The sequence below is a fragment of the Ranitomeya imitator genome, chromosome 3 (assembly GCF_032444005.1).
Source record: "Ranitomeya imitator isolate aRanImi1 chromosome 3, aRanImi1.pri, whole genome shotgun sequence".
NCBI classification, from domain to species: domain Eukaryota; kingdom Metazoa; phylum Chordata; class Amphibia; order Anura; family Dendrobatidae; genus Ranitomeya; species Ranitomeya imitator.
The window spans coordinates 4,260,919-4,279,460 of record NC_091284.1 but is presented as its reverse complement, the minus strand read 5'-3'; the positions used below and the strand labels follow the sequence as shown (position 1 = coordinate 4,279,460).

General features: G+C 45.8%; 1 protein-coding gene across 4 annotated transcripts in view; it reads right to left on the bottom strand.

Annotated features, from left to right (window-relative positions):
• The window catches only part of LOC138672430 (vang-like protein 1), a 168,983-nt gene that overhangs the window by 22,646 nt on the left and 127,795 nt on the right, over positions 1–18,542 (bottom strand). For all 4 annotated transcript variants that reach the window (XM_069760401.1, XM_069760398.1, XM_069760399.1 and 1 more), the window contains exon 7: positions 5,516–5,741. In XM_069760401.1, coding sequence (XP_069616502.1) covers positions 5,516–5,741 — 226 coding nt within the window. The remainder of the gene's footprint in view (positions 1–5,515; positions 5,742–18,542) is intronic.

Here is an 18,542-nt window from a genome sequence, read left to right as displayed (position 1 = left end):
TGCATGCCCGCGCCATCACATTGCCTCCGCCGGGTTTATGCATGCCCGCGCCATCACACTGCCTCCGCCGGGTTTATGCATGCCCGCGCCATCACACTGCCTCCACCGGGTTTATGCATGCCCGCGCCATCACACTGCCTCCGCCGGGTTTATGCATGCCCGCGCCATCACACTGCCTCCGCCGTGTTTTACAGATGATGTGGTATGCTTTGGATCATGAGCTGTACCACGCCTTCACCATACTTTTCTCTTTCCATCATTCTGGTAGAGGTTGATCTTGGTTTCATCTGCCCATAGAATGTTCTTCCAGAACTGTGCGGCTTTTTTAGATGTTTTTAGCCTTTTTCTTCTTGATGCTTATGAGTGGCTGCACCGTGCAGTGACCCCTCTGTAGTTACTTTCATGCAGTCTTCTCTTTATGGTAGATTTGGATATTGATACGCCGACCTCCTGGAGAGTGTTGGTCACTTGGTCGGCTGTTGTGAAGGGGTTTCTCTTCACCATGGAGATTATTCTGTGATCATCCACCACTGTTGTCTTCCGTGGGCGCCCAGGTCTTTTTGCATTGATGAGTTCACCAGTGCTTTTTCTTTCTCAGGATGTACCAAACTGTAGATTTTGCCGCTCCTAATATTGTAGCAATTTCTCGGATGGGTTTTCTCTGTTTTCGCAGCTTAAGGATGGCTTGTTTCACCTGCATGGAGAGCTCCTTTACCGCATGTTTACTTCACAGCAAAACCTTCCAAATGCAGCACCGCACCTCAAATCAACTCCAGGCCTTTTATCTGCTTAATTGAGAATGACATAACAAAGGGATTGCCCACACCTGTCCATGAAATAGCCTTGGAGTCAATTGTCCAATTACTTTTGGTCCCTTTAAAAACAGGGTGGCACATGTTAAGGAGCTGAAACTCCTAAACCCTTCATCGAATTTTAATGTGGATACCCTCAAATGAAAGCTGAAAGTCTGAACTTCAACTGCATCTGAATTGTTTTGTTTAAAATTCATTGGGGTAATGTCTATAACCAAAATTAGAAAAATGTTGTCTCTGTCCAAATATATATGGACCTAACTGTAAGTATCTGTATGCGCTCAAATACTACACCACCCACCTGCGCACACACTGTGGTCATACGTTATACAGCAACAGCCGGACACACTGGCTGCTTTACTTACTGCAGGAACACCGCCATATCTACCCTATCATTGAAGCCCAGTGTGCCAGTGTGCATGATCCACCTAGATTCCCTTTTCAGCAACAGATTATCCAGATTCCCTCCTTGGACTGGTAAGTTCCCTTTCTCAATCCCTGGGTGTCTCAATACATTAGGGTTTCCATTATGCTTCTCCTTAATATGCGAGATCAATCTTGGGACTCCCTTCCCCGATTCTATACAACGGGCGTATCGTTTTCCCTATGTAATAGTATTTGCACGGGCAAAACACCACATATACCACATGATCTGTCTTGCATGTTATAAATTCAGTCACTAAATGATCTACTGCCCCATCCGCAAAACCCGTTCTGTGACATGTTGCTTACAGAAAGGGCAATGGCCACATTTGCAGTTACCTTTAGGGATGCCAGCACTGAGCCAGTTTCCATCTCGTATCACAATGCGATTTCTTACCAACTTATCCCTTAGTCTCACACTGCGTTTATTTGCAATTAATGGACCTCTTGCTATGACATCTGCAATGTCCTTGTCTCGCTCTAAAATGTGCCAATGCTTCCTTATGGCTGAGCGTATCTGTTGATCCATCGTACTATATCGAAAACAGAATGTGAACCTTTTCTCCTTTGCCTTTCCTACCATATGCCCAGGGATCTTCCTCCTAACCACTTCATCTCTTTTCGCTCTCTCTGACGCAGACCGCACCAAAGATCCAGGATATCCTCTTTGCCTAAATCTTACTTCCATCTCTGCAGATTGTTTGGAGGAGCCCTCATCCGTGTTATTCGCTCTCCTCACCTTTAAAAATTTACTATAGGGTAAGGCTTGTGTCACGCCGTTAATGGCCAGAAAGGGGCAGGACGGCATACTGGGACCCGCACCTGTCCCTGCCACTATAATGGGGCCCTGGCTTTCCCTTATCTCAGGGGTACCTATAATGGTTAGGAGGCCTGAGCCGCCAGCGTATCCCTGTCTCCTGTGCAGGCCCTATCAGTGGCCCCCTCTCCCCCACAGGGAGAAGGACTGCACCAGTGTATAAATACGACAATTAAACAGGGTATACAGACAAGGTAACAAAAATCTCAAACTCCCAAACTCACTAAATGCTCACACAACCACAGAGGAAACACAGAGAAGGGAAGAGAAGGAAAAAACTAGCAAGGAAAACAGGTTTAACATGCAACCAAAACAGCAGACAACAATCTCTGTAGATAAACCTCCAAGCTCCTAATACCACGCTCCTTCCCACTTCAAGCCAGGCAGCAGAACTGATCACTGACAACAGTTGTAGTCAAAGCGGAGTCTATATAGGAGCGGAGATTACAAAAACCAATTCAGCTGAGAGACCAAGCTCTCAGCAACTTCAGTAACAAGGTTTAACTCCTGCCCTGCTGGCACAAGACAGCCAGGTCAGAATTCAGGAGAAGAGCTTCTGTTCATCGTGTGTGACTGAAGCCCAGAGCCCTGCCGGTCTCTTGGACATCTCTGTCTCGGTAGCCCCGTGACAGTACCCCCCCTTCTACGGGGGAGCTCCGGAACCTCAGGACCAGGTTTCTCAGGATGAGCTGTATGAAATGCCCGGACTAACCTAACATCGGCTGCAGGTACCCTCATCCTCTCCTCAGGACCGTACCCTTTCCAATGTATTAGATACTGTAGAGACCGGCGAACAAATCGAGAATCCATGATCCTGGCTATCTGGAACTCGAGATTTCCATCAACAAGGACCGGAGAGGGAGGTAAAGGTGATGGATTAGATGACGCCACAAACCTCTTGAGTAAGTAGCGATGAAAAACATTATGGATCCTAAACGACTGAGGTAAAGCCAGCCGAAATGCAATGGGATTGACGATGGCCACAATACTATAAGGAACGACGAAGGAACTTTTCTTGGGTCCGAAACGCGCGTCGGGGTACATATCACCACACATTGGCGGTCCTGGAAGTATTTTCCCCAGCTTTATAAGTAAGTGGCATCAGATCAGATTGGATCATATGTCAAAATAAAGAAAAAAGGAATGTAGTCAGCTTACCGGTCTTAGACGAAATCCCCAGACCTGCCAACGCCCAGCACGGTTCGGGGTGAGCGCCCACAGCAAATGAAGACAAAAAGAGAAATGATCCAGCTGGAGGTGGAGGCAGTTCAGACTTTGTGAGACTTTATTAGACAACTAAAGCGATAAAAAGTTCTTCAACAAGAAAAATCTTTACATAGCAAACACCTGGCACACCAGTGAGGAGGATCAGCGCGTTTCAACTATGAAGTCTTACTCATGATCTACCAGATCTCACAAAGTCTGAACTGCCTCCACCTCCAGCTGAATCATTTCTCTTTTTGTCTTCATATGTTAAAATAGCACTTTTTTCTGTGTGGGTGTAGCACGGCATGCATGACAAGCTGCCTTCTATATAGTTATTGCACAGGATTTTTTACATTAGCACTCCCTGCATGTTCTTTTACACATGTTTTCCATTGTTATGTGACACACATTTTTATATATATTATATATAGTCTTTTTATATACATATATATATTTTTTATAATTGTATTTTTTTATATATATTTTTTTTTGTTTCACATAAATTGGTCCTTTGCATCATTTTTTTTACATATGGTCTCTCCTTTTTCTTGGTACTTATACTTATATAAAAAAAAATTTTTTATTCTGTCCACTGGGGTATCCAGAGCATGTACATTTTTTGACTTGCCATGTGCTAATTGTATATTGCATTATTTATATATATATAGTGTGTGATATGTGCATATACATATCAATGTAAAAAACATACATATACACAGTTGTTTTATCTCCTTATTTTTTATAATTATTGCTGTTGCTATACAATAATAAAAATCATTTTTTTAAATATTATTCCCTGCCATCATCATTCTTTTTACTGGTTTTGGTCCATGTTTGGTGCACGTTCCTACAATCCTATAAGGGCCAATGAACCTAGGGCCCAATTTCCACGAGGGAACTCTCAGTTTATTATTCTTTGAGGACAACCAAACCCAATCACCCACACACAGGTCCGGACCTTCCACACGTCTCCGATCAGCCGCATTCTTATATCTGGAACTCATCCTCTTTAACTTATCAAGAACCCCTTGCCATACGGACGTGATGGATGAAGAAAACCTCTCCTCTTCAGGCACCCCCGAGGAATCCTTCCTATTAAATGAACTGAATTGAGGATGAAAACCATATGCCCCGAAAAATGGGGACTTACCAGTGGGCTCATGAGTACGGTTGTTTATTGCAAACTCTGCCAACGGTAAGTACTTAACCCAGTCCTCCTGATTCTCTGAGATGAAACACCTGACATAAGTCTCAAGATTTTGATTTACACGTTCAGTCTGACCATTGGATTGAGGATGAAAAGCTGAAGAAAACGACAAATGAATCCCCAGCCGGCTGCAGAAAGCCCTCCAAAACTTAGAAATAAACTGCACCCCACGATCTGATACAATATCTGAAGGAACATCATGCAGTCTCACAACCTCCTTGATAAAGATCTGTGCCAGAGTCTTGGCATTAGGTAACGCGGGAAGGGCAATAAAATGTGACATCTTGCTAAATCTGTCAACTACAACTAAAATAACTGTATTACCCTCAGAAACTGGTAAGTCGGTGATGAAGTCTATTGACAAATGGGTCCAAGGTCTATTGGGAATCTCCAGAGGTTGGAGAGACCCAGACGGGCGAGAACGAGAGGACTTGGAACGCGCACACACACTGCAGGCAGCGACATATTCCTGTACATCATGATTTACCCCTGACCACCAAAAACGCCAAGAGAGTAGGTCCGCGGTAACCTTACTTCCAATGTGTCCGGCCAAAACCGAGTCATGATGTTCATTAATGACCCTAAGACGAAGATTAGCAGGAACATAAAGTTTACCTAAAGGAAAGGCTGCTGCGGCGTCCCCCTGCGCCTCTAACACCTCTCTCTCAAGATCCGAATTAATTGTGGTGACAATTACACCCTTCTGAAGTATAGGACCTGGCTCACAATTATCCCCACCCCCTGGAAAACAACGGGATAACGCATCAGCCTTGACATTCTTGCTTCCTGGCCTATACGTAATGTAGAAATTGAATCTGGCGAAAAACAGAGACCACCTTGCTTGCCTAGGTGTGAGACGCTTCGCAGATTCTAGATACAACAGATTCTTGTGATCTGTGATCACCATGACTGGGTGAAGTGCTCAATCCAAAAAATGGCGCCATTCCTCAAATGCCCATTTAATTGCCAACAGCTCCCTGTTACCAATATCATAAATGCTCTCAGTTGGAGATAATTTTTTCGAGAAAAATGCACATGGACGCCCCTTACCTGTGGGGACATGTTGTGAGTCAGGCACAGGGTCAGGTGCTGAACTATGGCCTCCATGCTATATAGGTGAGTCTGGCTTGTGGAGCGGAGGTAGCGCTGCAGACTCTGAGCAATGTGAGGAAAGATGGTCTGCGCTGCCTCTCTGGGGTCAATTTCTGATCCAGACTTCGTCTTGTTATCCGAGTGCTGAACCAGAGAGAAAGAGCGATGTACAGAAACCACCAACCTGAGGAAAGAAAGAAATATGGGTTATATTTACTACTAGCTGAAGAGCCCGGCGTTGCCTGGGCATAGTAAATATCTGTGGTTAGTTATAGCACCTCACTTCTCTTATTTTCCCATCACGCCTCTCATTTTCCCAATCACATCTTTCATTTCCCCCTCACATCTCTCATTTTCCCCCTCACTCCTCTCATTTCCCCCCTAACACTTGTCATTTCAACCTCACATCTGTCATTTTCTGATCACTCCACTATTTTTCCTCACTCCTCTCATTTTGCACTCACACCTTTTCATTTTCACCTCACACCTCTCATTTTCACCTCATCACCTCAGTATATACATGTTTGTCATCTCCCTTATATATAGTATACATCTGTATGTCATCTCCTGTATATAGTATATACCTGTATGTCATCTCCCCTGTATATAGTATATACCTGCTGTGTGTCATCTCCCCTATATATAGTATATACCTGAATGTCATCTCCTTCTATATATAGTATATACCTGTATGTCATCTCCTCCTGTATATAGTATATACCTGTGTGTCATCTCCCCTGTATATAGTATATATCTGAGTGTCATCTCCTCCTGCATATAGTATATACCTGCATGTCATCTTCTATATATAGCATATACCTGTATGTCATCTCCTCCTGTATATAGTATATACCTGTGTGTCATCTCCCCTGTATATAGTATATATCTGAGTGTCATCTCCTCCTGCATATAGTATATACCTGCATGTCATCTTCTATATATAGCATATACCTGTATGTCATCTCCTCCTGTATATAGTATATACCTGTATGTCATCTCCTCCTGTATATATATGTACCTATAGGTCATCTCCTCCTCTATATAGTATATACCTGTGTGTCATCTCTCCTGTATATAGTATATATCTGTGTGTCATCTCCCCTGTATATAGTATATATCTGTATGTCATCTCCTCCTGTATATAGTATATACCTGTGTCATCTCTCCTGTATATAGTATATATCTGTGTGTCATCTCCCCTGTATATAGTATATATCTGTGTGTCATCTCCTCCTGTATTAGACCTCGTTCACACGTTATTTGCTCAGTATTTTTACCTCAGTATTTGTAAGCTAAATTGGCAGCCTGATAAATCCCCAGCCAACAGGAAGCCCTCCCCCCGGCAGTATATATTAGCTCACACATACACATAATAGACAGGTCATGTGACTGACAGCTGCCATATTTCCTATATGGTACATTTGTTGCTCTTGTAGTTTGTCTGCTTATTAATCAGATTTTTATTTTTGAAGGATAATACCAGACTTGTGTGTGTTTTAGGGCGAGTTTCGTGTGTCAAGTTGTGTGTGTTGAGTTGCGTGTGGCGACATGCATGTAGCGACTTTTGTGAGATGAGTTTTGTGTAGCAACATGCGTGTAGCAACTTTTTGTGTGTCGAGTTGCATGTGACAGGTTAGTGTAGCAAGTTGTGTGCAGCAAGTTTTGCGCATGGCGAGTTTTGCACGTTGCGAGTATTATGTGTGGTGCCTTTTGAGTATGTGCAAGTTTTGTGTGAGGCAACTTTTGCATGTGTTGCAACTTTTGTGCATGTGGCAATTTTTCCGCGTGTGCAAGTTTTGCGTGTGGCGAGTTTTTCATGAGGAGAATTTTGCACTTGTGGCGAGTTTTGCAAGAGCCTAGTTTTTGCATGTGGCGAGTTCTGCGCGTGGCGAGTTTTGAGTGGCGACTTTTGTGTTTTGACTTTTATGTGGCGAGGTTGGTGTATTTGTGGTGAAATGTGTGCTGAGGGTGGTATATGTGTTCAAGCACGTGGTAGTGTGTGGCGCATTTTGTGTGTGTGTTCATATCCCCGTGTGTGGTGAGTATCCCATGTCGAGGCCCCACCTTAGCAACTGTACGGTATATACTCTTTGGCCCCATCGCTCTCATTCTTTAAGTCCCCCTTGTTCTCATCTGGCAGCTGTCAATTTGCCTCCTACACTTTTCCTTTCATTTTTTCCCATTATGTAGATAGGGGCAAAGTTGTTTGGTGAATTGGAAAGCGCGGGGTTAAAATTTCACCTCACAACATAGCCTATGACGCTCTCAGGGTCCAGACGTGTGACTGTGCAAAATTTTGTTTCTGTAGCTGCGACGCCTCCAACACTTTTCCTTTCACTTTTTTCCCCATTATGTAGATAGGGGCAAAATTGTTTGGTGAATTGGAACGCGCGGGGTTAAAATTTCGCCTCACAATATAGCCTATGACGCTCTCGGGGTCCAGACGTGTGACTGTGCAAAATTTTGTGGCTGTAGCTGCGACGGTGCAGATGCCAATCCCGGACATACACACACACACACACACACACACATTCAGCTTTATATAGTAGATGTAATCCAGATCAGGGCAAACTCTATGCAACATTGTCATCCTCATAGGGATCATAGCAGTATTGCTTCACTATGATTTGTAAATTCGGGCCATGGAAAGGAGAGCTCACAATCTCACCCATGTGTTTAACAGCCCCCTTGCGGAGCAGAGGTTCAGTGATGCGGCTCCTCCTGTGAAATGGTCAGTAGGAATATAAAACACCAGCTTTGTGTGGTGACACTTTTCTGTCCCTTGGTAATTAGGCTCTTCCTGACTTCAAAGCAACCATAGAGACACATGGCCAATGTCCCAAACGTTGCGGGAGGGGGGTTACCAGATGTGAATATTGGGTTTTTAGTGACAGATGTACTGTAGGTCCTATAGATATTGGAGACATATTTTCGGCAGTGTGGTGCAGTGCTGAACACAACATATTCACTTGTATTGCTCTGCGGTATGTGCATTAGGCCAGAATTAATATCGGCCAGTTAGATATAGCTGTACATTCCATGTCTCATATGAACAGAAAGCTAAAATTGTAGAAGGAAAATGGCATTGATATCTTCCGCTTGGTACCTCGAGGGGGGCAGGTAGCCTTCAGATTGGGGATCTCATAATTTCGGCATGAATGCATCACCAGAACCATCAGAACATGAATACATCGCCAGAACTCCCATCAATACCTGAATGTAGCACCATATCCATTAGTACATGATTGCATCATGAGAACCAACATCAGTACATGAATGCAGCATCAGAACCACCATCAGCACATGAAAGTAGCAACAGAGTCATTGTTGGTACATGAATACAGTACCAGAAACACAGCCAGTACATGAATGCAATGCAAAAAAAAACCTTCAGTGCATGAATGCACTGCCAGAACCACTGTCAGAACATGTATACAGCATCAAGTTTAGTACAGCAATCAATTGTAATGTCAGCTCAGCCCCATGTATAATTGTATTGCAACTCCCAGTATGGCCCTCACTGAAACCTGGATTCAGGACTCTGACACTGCCTCCCCTGCTGCTATTACTCATGGTGGCTTACATTTTTCCCATTCCCTGTGACCCAGGAATAGACTTGGTGGTGGAGTCGACATACTCCTGTTGCTACAATGCACTTTTCTAGGTCATCCCCCCAGTTGTATCACTCTCATTCCCTTCTTTTGAGCTCTACACTCAGGCTCTTCCATCCCCTCTCCCTAAGAGTAGTGGTCATATACCATCGCCCCGACTCACCCACCCACCCACTTCCTTGACCATTTCTCTACCTGGCTGCTGCACTTTATATCCTCTAAATTACCGACCCTTATCCAAGGAGACTTCAACATCCCCATAAACAGCTCCACCTCATCTGCATCCCAGCTTCTATCACTAACCACTTCTCTTGGCCTCTCACAGCTCTCTGAGACACAGAAAGATGGTAACACACTTGATCTGGTCTTTGTCAGCTCTGCTCAATCTCCTACCTATATAACTCACCTCTTTCCATCTCTGACCACAACATTCTCTCCTTCACGCTCACAAATTCTTGCCCATCTCAGCACACTCCTATTTATCATACATTCATCACTTTCCCCAATCTCCTCTTTTTCCTGTCCTGATCTGGCTGAAAATCACTACAATGACACCCTCGGAATTCCCTGGACCAAGTAGCTCGCCTCACCCTCTGAACCTCCAAACACAGAGTAAACCAGCCCTGGCTTACATCGCAAACTCTGCTTCTCCAGCGATGCTCTAGGTGTGCTGAACGCCTATGGAAGAAAACCTGCACACCAGATAGCATGAATTTATAAAGGATAAAGCTAAGAAACTCTGCCCTTCACTTCACCAAACAGAACTACTTCACCACCCTGATCTCCTCACTAGCCACCAACCCCAAGAAACTCTTCGACACCTTTCACTCTCTCCTCAGGCCAAAAGCACAAGTCCCTATCACAGACCTTTGTGCTGATGACCTGGCCTCACACTTTATAGGGAAAATAGAGAATATATGTCAGGAAATCATCTCCCAGACACCAGGCGCAGTGACTCCCATCCCTCCCTGCATCTCCCTGGCTTACACTCCACTTTTGACCCCTTCACAGAAGCTATATCGCATGTCACCTGCCTTGTTGGCTGCATTCTTTCCTCCTTCTCTGCTAAGTTTCTTCTTTATATGGGGACTGTTTTCGTGCTATGAGGATTTTATCTGTATAGTGGTAAATACTTAAGTTTATTGGCTGATATACACCTGGTAATATTTGTATATTCTTACTGATGAGTTTATTACTTATTTAAAGCAATTTGGTGGCGTCTCTCCTTGTGAGACATTTCTGTTTTTAGTCTCTTTTTATCCAACAAGTATCGTTTCTCCTTGCGGACAGTGACATGCTAAGCATGCCGAGATGAGGAGACTTAGGGTACCGTCACACACTGCCATTTCGATCGCTATGACGGTACGATTCGTGACGTTCCAGCGATATCGTTACGATATCGCTGTGTCTGACACGCAGCAGCAATCAGGGATCCTGCTGAGAATCGTACGTCGTAGCAGATCGTTTGGAACTTTCTTTCGTCGCTGGATCTCCCGCTGTCATCGCTAGATCGCATCTAGCGATGCGTTCGCTTGTAACCAGGGTAAACATCGGGTTACTAAGTGCAGGGCCACGCTTAGTAACCCGATGTTTACCCTGGTTACCAGCGTAAATGTAAAAAAAAAACAAACAGCACATACTTACATTCCGGTGTCCGTCCCTTGCCGTCTGCTTCCCGCACTCACTGACTGCCGGCCGTAAAGTGAAAGCAGAGCACAGCGGTGACGTCACCGCTGTGCTGTGCTTTCACTTTACGGCCGGCAGTCACTGAGTGCGGGAAGCAGACGGCAAGGGACGGACACCGGAATGTAAGTATGTGCTGTTTGTTTTTTTTTTACGCTGGTAACCAGGGTAAACATCGGGTTACTAAGCGCGGCCCTGCGCTTAGTAACCCGATGTTTACCCTGGTTACCTGGGGACCTCGGCATCGTTGGTCGCTGCGGAGCTGTCTGTGTGACAGCTCCCCAGCGACCACACTACGATTTACCTACGATCACGGCCAGGTCGTATCGCTGGTCGTGATCGTAGGTAAATCGTATAGTGTGACGGTACCCTTAAAGCTGCAATACTCCTCTGGGTAATATACTAATTATGCAAATTGTCTCTTCAGAGAGGAAGAGAACTAAAACTCTAGTGCCACCTGTTGGAAGGTAGCAATCCTACAAGTCAATGTCGACCCTTTACCGAGCCTTGTCACATGAATGAATTAGGATAATAGCCAAACCCGAATCTCAATAGTCTTTTAATAAATCTCTTTTTGGATGTTATTTTAACTATCACTATTAATAAAATGTAATTGTTTTTTTATATTCTGGATCTACTTATGACTGTTGTATATAAACTCTGAATTGTAAAGCGCTGCGGAATATGTTGGTGCTATATAAATAATTATTATGTCCTTCACAATGGTAAGGAGATACCCGGGGTTCTTGTTACCAGCCATCTTCAGACCGTGGACCATACAGGAACCAGAGCACTGATGAGATGTTGTCAGATTCACAAACATTTACATCCAGGTAACTTAGACGACATCTTTTCTGATTGGAGTTGTCCTCATTCCTTTTGTCCTCATGTAGTACAGATGCAGTCCCTGCAGAATTCACTTTTCCTGAGGAAGCCCACGCGAAACGTGCGTTGGGGCTACGTCCAACCACACACACGGATCTATCTGGGTGAGATATTTGTATCTTTGATCGGCATACATCACACTGAGTTTGGGACGCTTAGTTTTAGGCCATAATTGTGGTGATTTATGTGGTTTTACCCTGGATCTTTCCTTTTAACCGGTGTTAGATGCTGCTATATGCAATGCCAGATACGTATGGTCCTGTGTACACTATGTAATGTGGTTGGCCTTTGTTTGTGTCCTTCACATTTTTACGTGTTTGTCCATGATAATATACATCTTTTTGATACTATTTTGTACTATATTGTATGTTATATGCTTTTAGATCTATTACCAATAAATAGTAGATTTTATTTACGGGTGGTTTGGTACTCCTTTTTCTCTTCTGTTCATATCCTTATTGGAGTATGTTTTATGCCTGTTTTTGACAGTGCTGGTTCTTATTAGTATTTCTGGGTATTTTTTATCCATGTATTTCCAGTCTGACAACACTTTATTCACAGGACACAGAATATATCACACAGATACAGAGAGCAGGCCAATAAGAGAGTGGCAGGCCAGACATACATTACAATAGCCGCAGGTGGCCGGAGCCTGCCAATATTTACTGTGGGAATTACAAAGGTCAGGGGGGGGGGGCGGACAAAAGGGAAATATCGTGTCCCCTCTGCCCAAGGGCGCAGCCTGTGGGCTGATGCATCAGGGACATGCATCTCACATGGAACCTACTATACATACATATAACTGTACAACATATTCTGAGTGCTGAGTGGTTCTGTAACACGTAACACGGCTCCCCTTTTCAGCGACGTGATCGGCATACACAGTCTGATCCTTAACGGATCGGTTTGGGGATGACCGAAGTTTATGGGGTTGGTACGTGTTCAGTTTGTCGACTTAGTCCATCGGCATTACCGTTTTGTTTGCCGGGTCTGTAGTGGATGGTGAAGTCCAGAGGTTGTAGGGCTAAACTCCACCGCAGTAATCTGGCGTTGTCTCCGGAGACCCGATTAAGCCAGACTAGGGGATTATGGTCCATCAGGAGGGAAAACTGTCGTCCATACAAATATGGTTGTAACTTTTTGAGTGCCCATACTATTGCCAGGCACTCCTTCTCGATGGCCGCATAGCTCACTTCACGGGGCAGTAGTTTCCGACTCAGGTAAGCTACCGGGTGTTCTTGGCCGTCCGGCCTGACTTGACTTAGTACTGCCCCCAATCCAAACATAGAAGCGTCTGTGTGAACCAGGAAACGTTTAGTTGGATCGGGTGCGGCCAATACAGGGGTATTGGTGAGGGCGTCCTTTAGCTGGCGGAAGGCTTCCTCACACTCTGGGGTCCAGGTTACCTGGCGGGGTAGGTTCTTACGGGTCAGATCAGTGAGGGGCTTGGCTACGCTGCTGTAATTGGGAACGAATTTCCTGTAATACCCCGCTGTCCCTAGAAACGCCATGACCTGGGTTTTAGTGCGTGGGGTGGGCCATTTGGCTATGGCCTCAATCTTGGCTGGTTCTGGTCTCTGTTTCCCACTTCCCACCCAATGTCCTAAATACTGAACCTCTGCTTTGCCCACGTGACACTTGTTTGGGTTCAGGGTGATTCCGGCCTTGTGGATCCTGTCTAATACTGTCTCTAGGTGACTTAGATGCTCTTCCCATGTCGCGCTGTAGATGGTGATGTCATCCAGGTAGGCACACGCATAGTCCTGGAGACCATCCAGAAGCCGGTCAGCCAGCCTCTGGAAGGTCGCCGGGGCAGTCTTCATCCCGAATGGCATAACTCGAAACTGGAATAAGCCAAACGGGGTGACAAATGGCGACTTGGGAATAGCTGTTATGAACAGGTGATTCAGAACCACAATGGACCTAGTGGTTAAGAGCACACAAAGTGACCTGATAGTTACTAACATAGGACGAGCTCTGAGAGGTGGGAACTCTGCTGACCGCAATCCCTAATCCTATGATACCACACTTGAGGTAGCCGTGGATTGCGCCTAACGCTCCCTATGCAACTCGGCACAGCCTGAGAAACTAACTAGCCCTGAAGAAAGAAAAATAAGCCTACCTTGCCTCAGAGAAATTCCCCAAAGGAAAAGGCAGCCCCCCACATATAATGACTGTGAGTTAAGATGAAAATACAAACACAGAGATTAAATAGATTTAGCAAAGTGAGGCCCGACTTACTGAATAGACCGAGGATAGGAAAGGTAGCTTTGCGGTTAGCACAAAAACCTACAAACAACCACGCAGAGGGGCAAAAAGATCCTCCGCACCGACTAATGGTACGGAGGTGCTCCCTCTGCGTCTCAGAGCTTCCAGCAAGCAAGAAAAACCAATATAGCAAGCTGGACAGAAAATATAGCAAGCAAAAGTAACACAAGCACAACTTAGCTTATGCAGGGCAGACAGGCCACAAGAACGATCCAGGAGAGAGCCAGACCAATACTGGAACATTGACTGGAGGCCAGGAACAAAGAACTAGGTGGAGTTAAATAGAGCAGCACCTAACGACTTAACCTCGTCACCTGAGGAAGGAAACTCAGAAGCCGCAGCCTCACTCACATCCACCAGCGGAAGCTCATAGACAGAACCAGCCGAAGTACCACTCATGACCACAAGAGGGAGCTTGACCACAGAATTCACAACAGTACCCCCCCTTTGAGGAGGGGTCACCGAACCCTCACCAGAGCCCCCAGGCCGACCAGGATGAGCCAAATGAAAGGCACGAACCAGATCGGCAGCATGAACATCAGAGGCAAAGACCCAGGAATTATCTTCCTGACCATAACCCTTCCATTTAACCAGGTACTGAAGTTTCCGTCTCGAAATATGAGAATCCAAAATCTTCTCCACTATATACTCCAACTCCCCCTCAACCAAAACCGGGGGCAGGAGGATCAACGGATGGAACCACAGGTGCCACGTATCTCCGCAACAATGATCTATGGAATACGTTATGGATGGAAAAAGAAGCTGGAAGGGTCAAACGAAAAGACACAGGATTAAGAGCCTCAGAAATCCTATACGGACCAATGAAACGAGGCTTAAACTTAGGAGAGGAAACTTTCATAGGAATATAACGAGATGACAACCAAACCAAATCCCCAACACGAAGTCGGGGACCCACACAGCGCCTGCGGTTAGCGAAACGTTGAACCTTCTCCTGAGACAATGTCAAATTGTCCACCACATGAGTCCAAATCTGCTGCAACCTATCCACCACAGTATCCACACCAGGACAGTCAGAAGACAACCTGCCCTGAAGAGAAACGAGGATGGAAACCAGAATTGCAGAAAAACGGCGAAACCAAAGTAGCCGAGCTGGCCCGATTATTAAGGGCGAACTCAGCCAAAGGCAAAAAGGACACCCAATCATCCTGATCGGCAGAAACAAAACATCTCAGATATGTTTCCAAGGTCTGATTGGTTCGTTCGGTCTGGCCATTTGTCTGAGGATAGAAAGCCGAGGAAAAAGACAAATCAATGCCCATCCTAGCACAAAAGGCTCGCCAAAACCTCGAAACAAACTGGGAACCTCTGTCAGAAACGATGTTCTCCGGAATGCCATGTAAACGAACCACATGCTGGAAGAACAATGGTGCCAAATCAGAGGAGGAAGGCAATTTAGACAAGGGTACCAAATGGACCATCTTAGAGAAGCGATCACAAACAACCCAAATGACCGACATTTTTTGAGAGACGGGGAGATCCGAAATAAAATCCATAGAGATATGTGTCCAGGGTCTCTTCAGGACTGGCAAGGGCAAAAGCAACCCACTGGCACGAGAACAGCAGGGCTTAGCCCGAGCACAAATCCCACAGGACTGCACAAATGAACGCACATCCCGCGACAGAGACGGCCACCAAAAGGATCTAGCCACCAAATCTCTGGTACCAAAGATTCCAGGATGACCAGCCAACACCGAACCATGAACCTCAGAGATAACTCTACTCGTCCATTTATCAGGGACAAACAGTTTCTCCGCTGGGCAACGGTCAGATCTATTAGCCTGAAATTTTTGCAGCACCCGCCGCAAATCAGGGGATATGGCAGACAAAATTACCCCCTCCTTGAGAACACCCGCCGGCTCAGACAAACCCGGAGAGTCGGCCACAAAACTCCTAGACAGGGCATCCGCCTTCACATTTTTAGAGCCCGGAAGGTACGAAACCACAAAGTCAAAACGGGAGAAAAACAGCGACCAACGAGCCTGTCTAGGATTCAACCGTTTGGCAGACTCGAGATAAGTCAAGTTCTTATGATCAGTCAAGACCACCACGCGATGCTTAGCTCCTTCAAGCCAATGACGCCACTCCTCGAATGCCCACTTCATGGCCAGCAACTCTCGATTGCCAACATCATAATTACGCTCAGCAGGCGAAAACTTCCTGGAAAAGAAGGCGCATGGTTTCATCACCGAGCCATCAGAACTTCTTTGCGACAAAACAGCCCCTGCTCCAATCTCAGAAGCATCAACCTCGACCTGGAACGGAAGCGAAACATCTGGTTGGCACAACACAGGGGCAGAAGAAAAACGACGCTTCAACTCCTGAAAAGCTTCCACAGCAGCAGAAGACCAATTGACCACATCAGCACCCTTCTTGGTTAAATCAGTCAACGGTTTAGCAATACTAGAAAAATTATTGATGAAGCGACGATAAAAATTAGCAAAGCCCAGGAACTTTTGCAGACTCTTCAGAGATCTCGGCTGAGTCCAATCATAAATGGCCTGGACTTTAACAGGGTCCATCTCGATAGTAGAAGGGGAAAAAATGAAACCCAAAAATGAAACGTTCTGAACACCAAAGAGACACTTTGACCACTTCACAAACAAAGAATTCGCACGCAGGACCTGGAACACCATTCTGTCCTGCCTCACGTGAGACTCCCAATCATCCGAGAAGACCAAAATATCATCCAAGTATACAATCAGGAATTTATCCAGGTACTCTCGGAAGATGACCAATTTATTACCAATAAATAGTAGATTTTATTTACGGGTGGTTTGGTACTCCTTTTTCTCTTCTGTTCATATCCTTATTGGAGTATGTTTTATGCCTGTTTTTGACAGTGCTGGTTCTTATTAGTATTTCTGGGTATTTTTTATCCATGTATTTCCAGTCTGACAACACTTTATTCACAGGACACAGAATATATCACACAGATACAGAGAGCAGGCCAATAAGAGAGTGGCAGGCCAGACATACATTACAATAGCCGCAGGTGGCCGGAGCCTGCCAATATTTACTGTGGGAATTACAAAGGTCAGGGGGGGGGGGCGGACAAAAGGGAAATATCGTGTCCCCTCTGCCCAAGGGCGCAGCCTGTGGGCTGATGCATCAGGGACATGCATCTCACATGGAACCTACTATACATACATATAACTGTACAACATATTCTGAGTGCTGAGTGGTTCCGTAACACGTAACACGGCTCCCCTTTTCAGCGACGTGATCGGCATACACAGTCTGATCCTTAACGGATCGGTTTGGGGATGACCGAAGTTTATGGGGTTGGTACGTGTTCAGTTTGTCGACTTAGTCCATCGGCATTACCGTTTTGTTTGCCGGGTCTGTAGTGGATGGTGAAGTCCAGAGGTTGTAGGGCTAAACTCCACCGCAGTAATCTGGCGTTGTCTCCGGAGACCCGATTAAGCCAGACTAAGGGATTATGGTCCATCAGGAGGGAAAACTGTCGTCCATACAAATATGGTTGTAACTTTTTGAGTGCCCATACTATTGCCAGGCACTCCTTCTCGATGGCCGCATAGCTCACTTCACGGGGCAGTAGTTTCCGACTCAGGTAAGCTACCGGGTGTTCTTGGCCGTCCGGCCTGACTTGACTTAGTACTGCCCCCAATCCAAACATAGAAGCGTCTGTGTGAACCAGGAAACGTTTAGTTGGATCGGGTGCGGCCAATACAGGGGTATTGGTGAGGGCGTCCTTTAGCTGGCGGAAGGCTTCCTCACACTCTGGGGTCCAGGTTACCTGGCGGGGTAGGTTCTTACGGGTCAGATCAGTGAGGGGCTTGGCTACGCTGCTGTAATTGGGAACGAATTTCCTGTACTACCCCGCTGTCCCTAGAAACGCCATGACCTGGGTTTTAGTGCGTGGGGTGGGCCATTTGGCTATGGCCTCAATCTTGGCTGGTTCTGGTCTCTGTTTCCCACTTCCCACCCAATGTCCTAAATACTGAACCTCTGCTTTGCCCACGTGACACTTGTTTGGGTTCAGGGTGATTCCGGCCTTGTGGATCCTGTCTAATACTGTCTCTAGGTGACTTAGATGCTCTTCCCATGTCGCGCTGTAGATGGTGATGTCATCCAGGTAGGCACACGCATAGTCCTGGAGACCATCCAGAAGCCGGTCAGCCAGCCTCTGGAAGGTCGCCGGGGCAGTCTTCATCCCGAATGGCATAACTCGAAACTGGAATAAGCCAAACGGGGTGACAAATGGCGACTTGGGAATAGCTGTTATGAACAGGTGATTCAGAACCACAATGGACCTAGTGGTTAAGAGCACACAAAGTGACCTGATAGTTACTAACATAGGACGAGCTCTGAGAGGTGGGAACTCTGCTGACCGCAATCCCTAATCCTATGATACCACACTTGAGGTAGCCGTGGATTGCGCCTAACGCTCCCTATGCAACTCGGCACAGCCTGAGAAACTAACTAGCCCTGAAGAAAGAAAAATAAGCCTACCTTGCCTCAGAGAAATTCCCCAAAGGAAAAGGCAGCCCCCCACA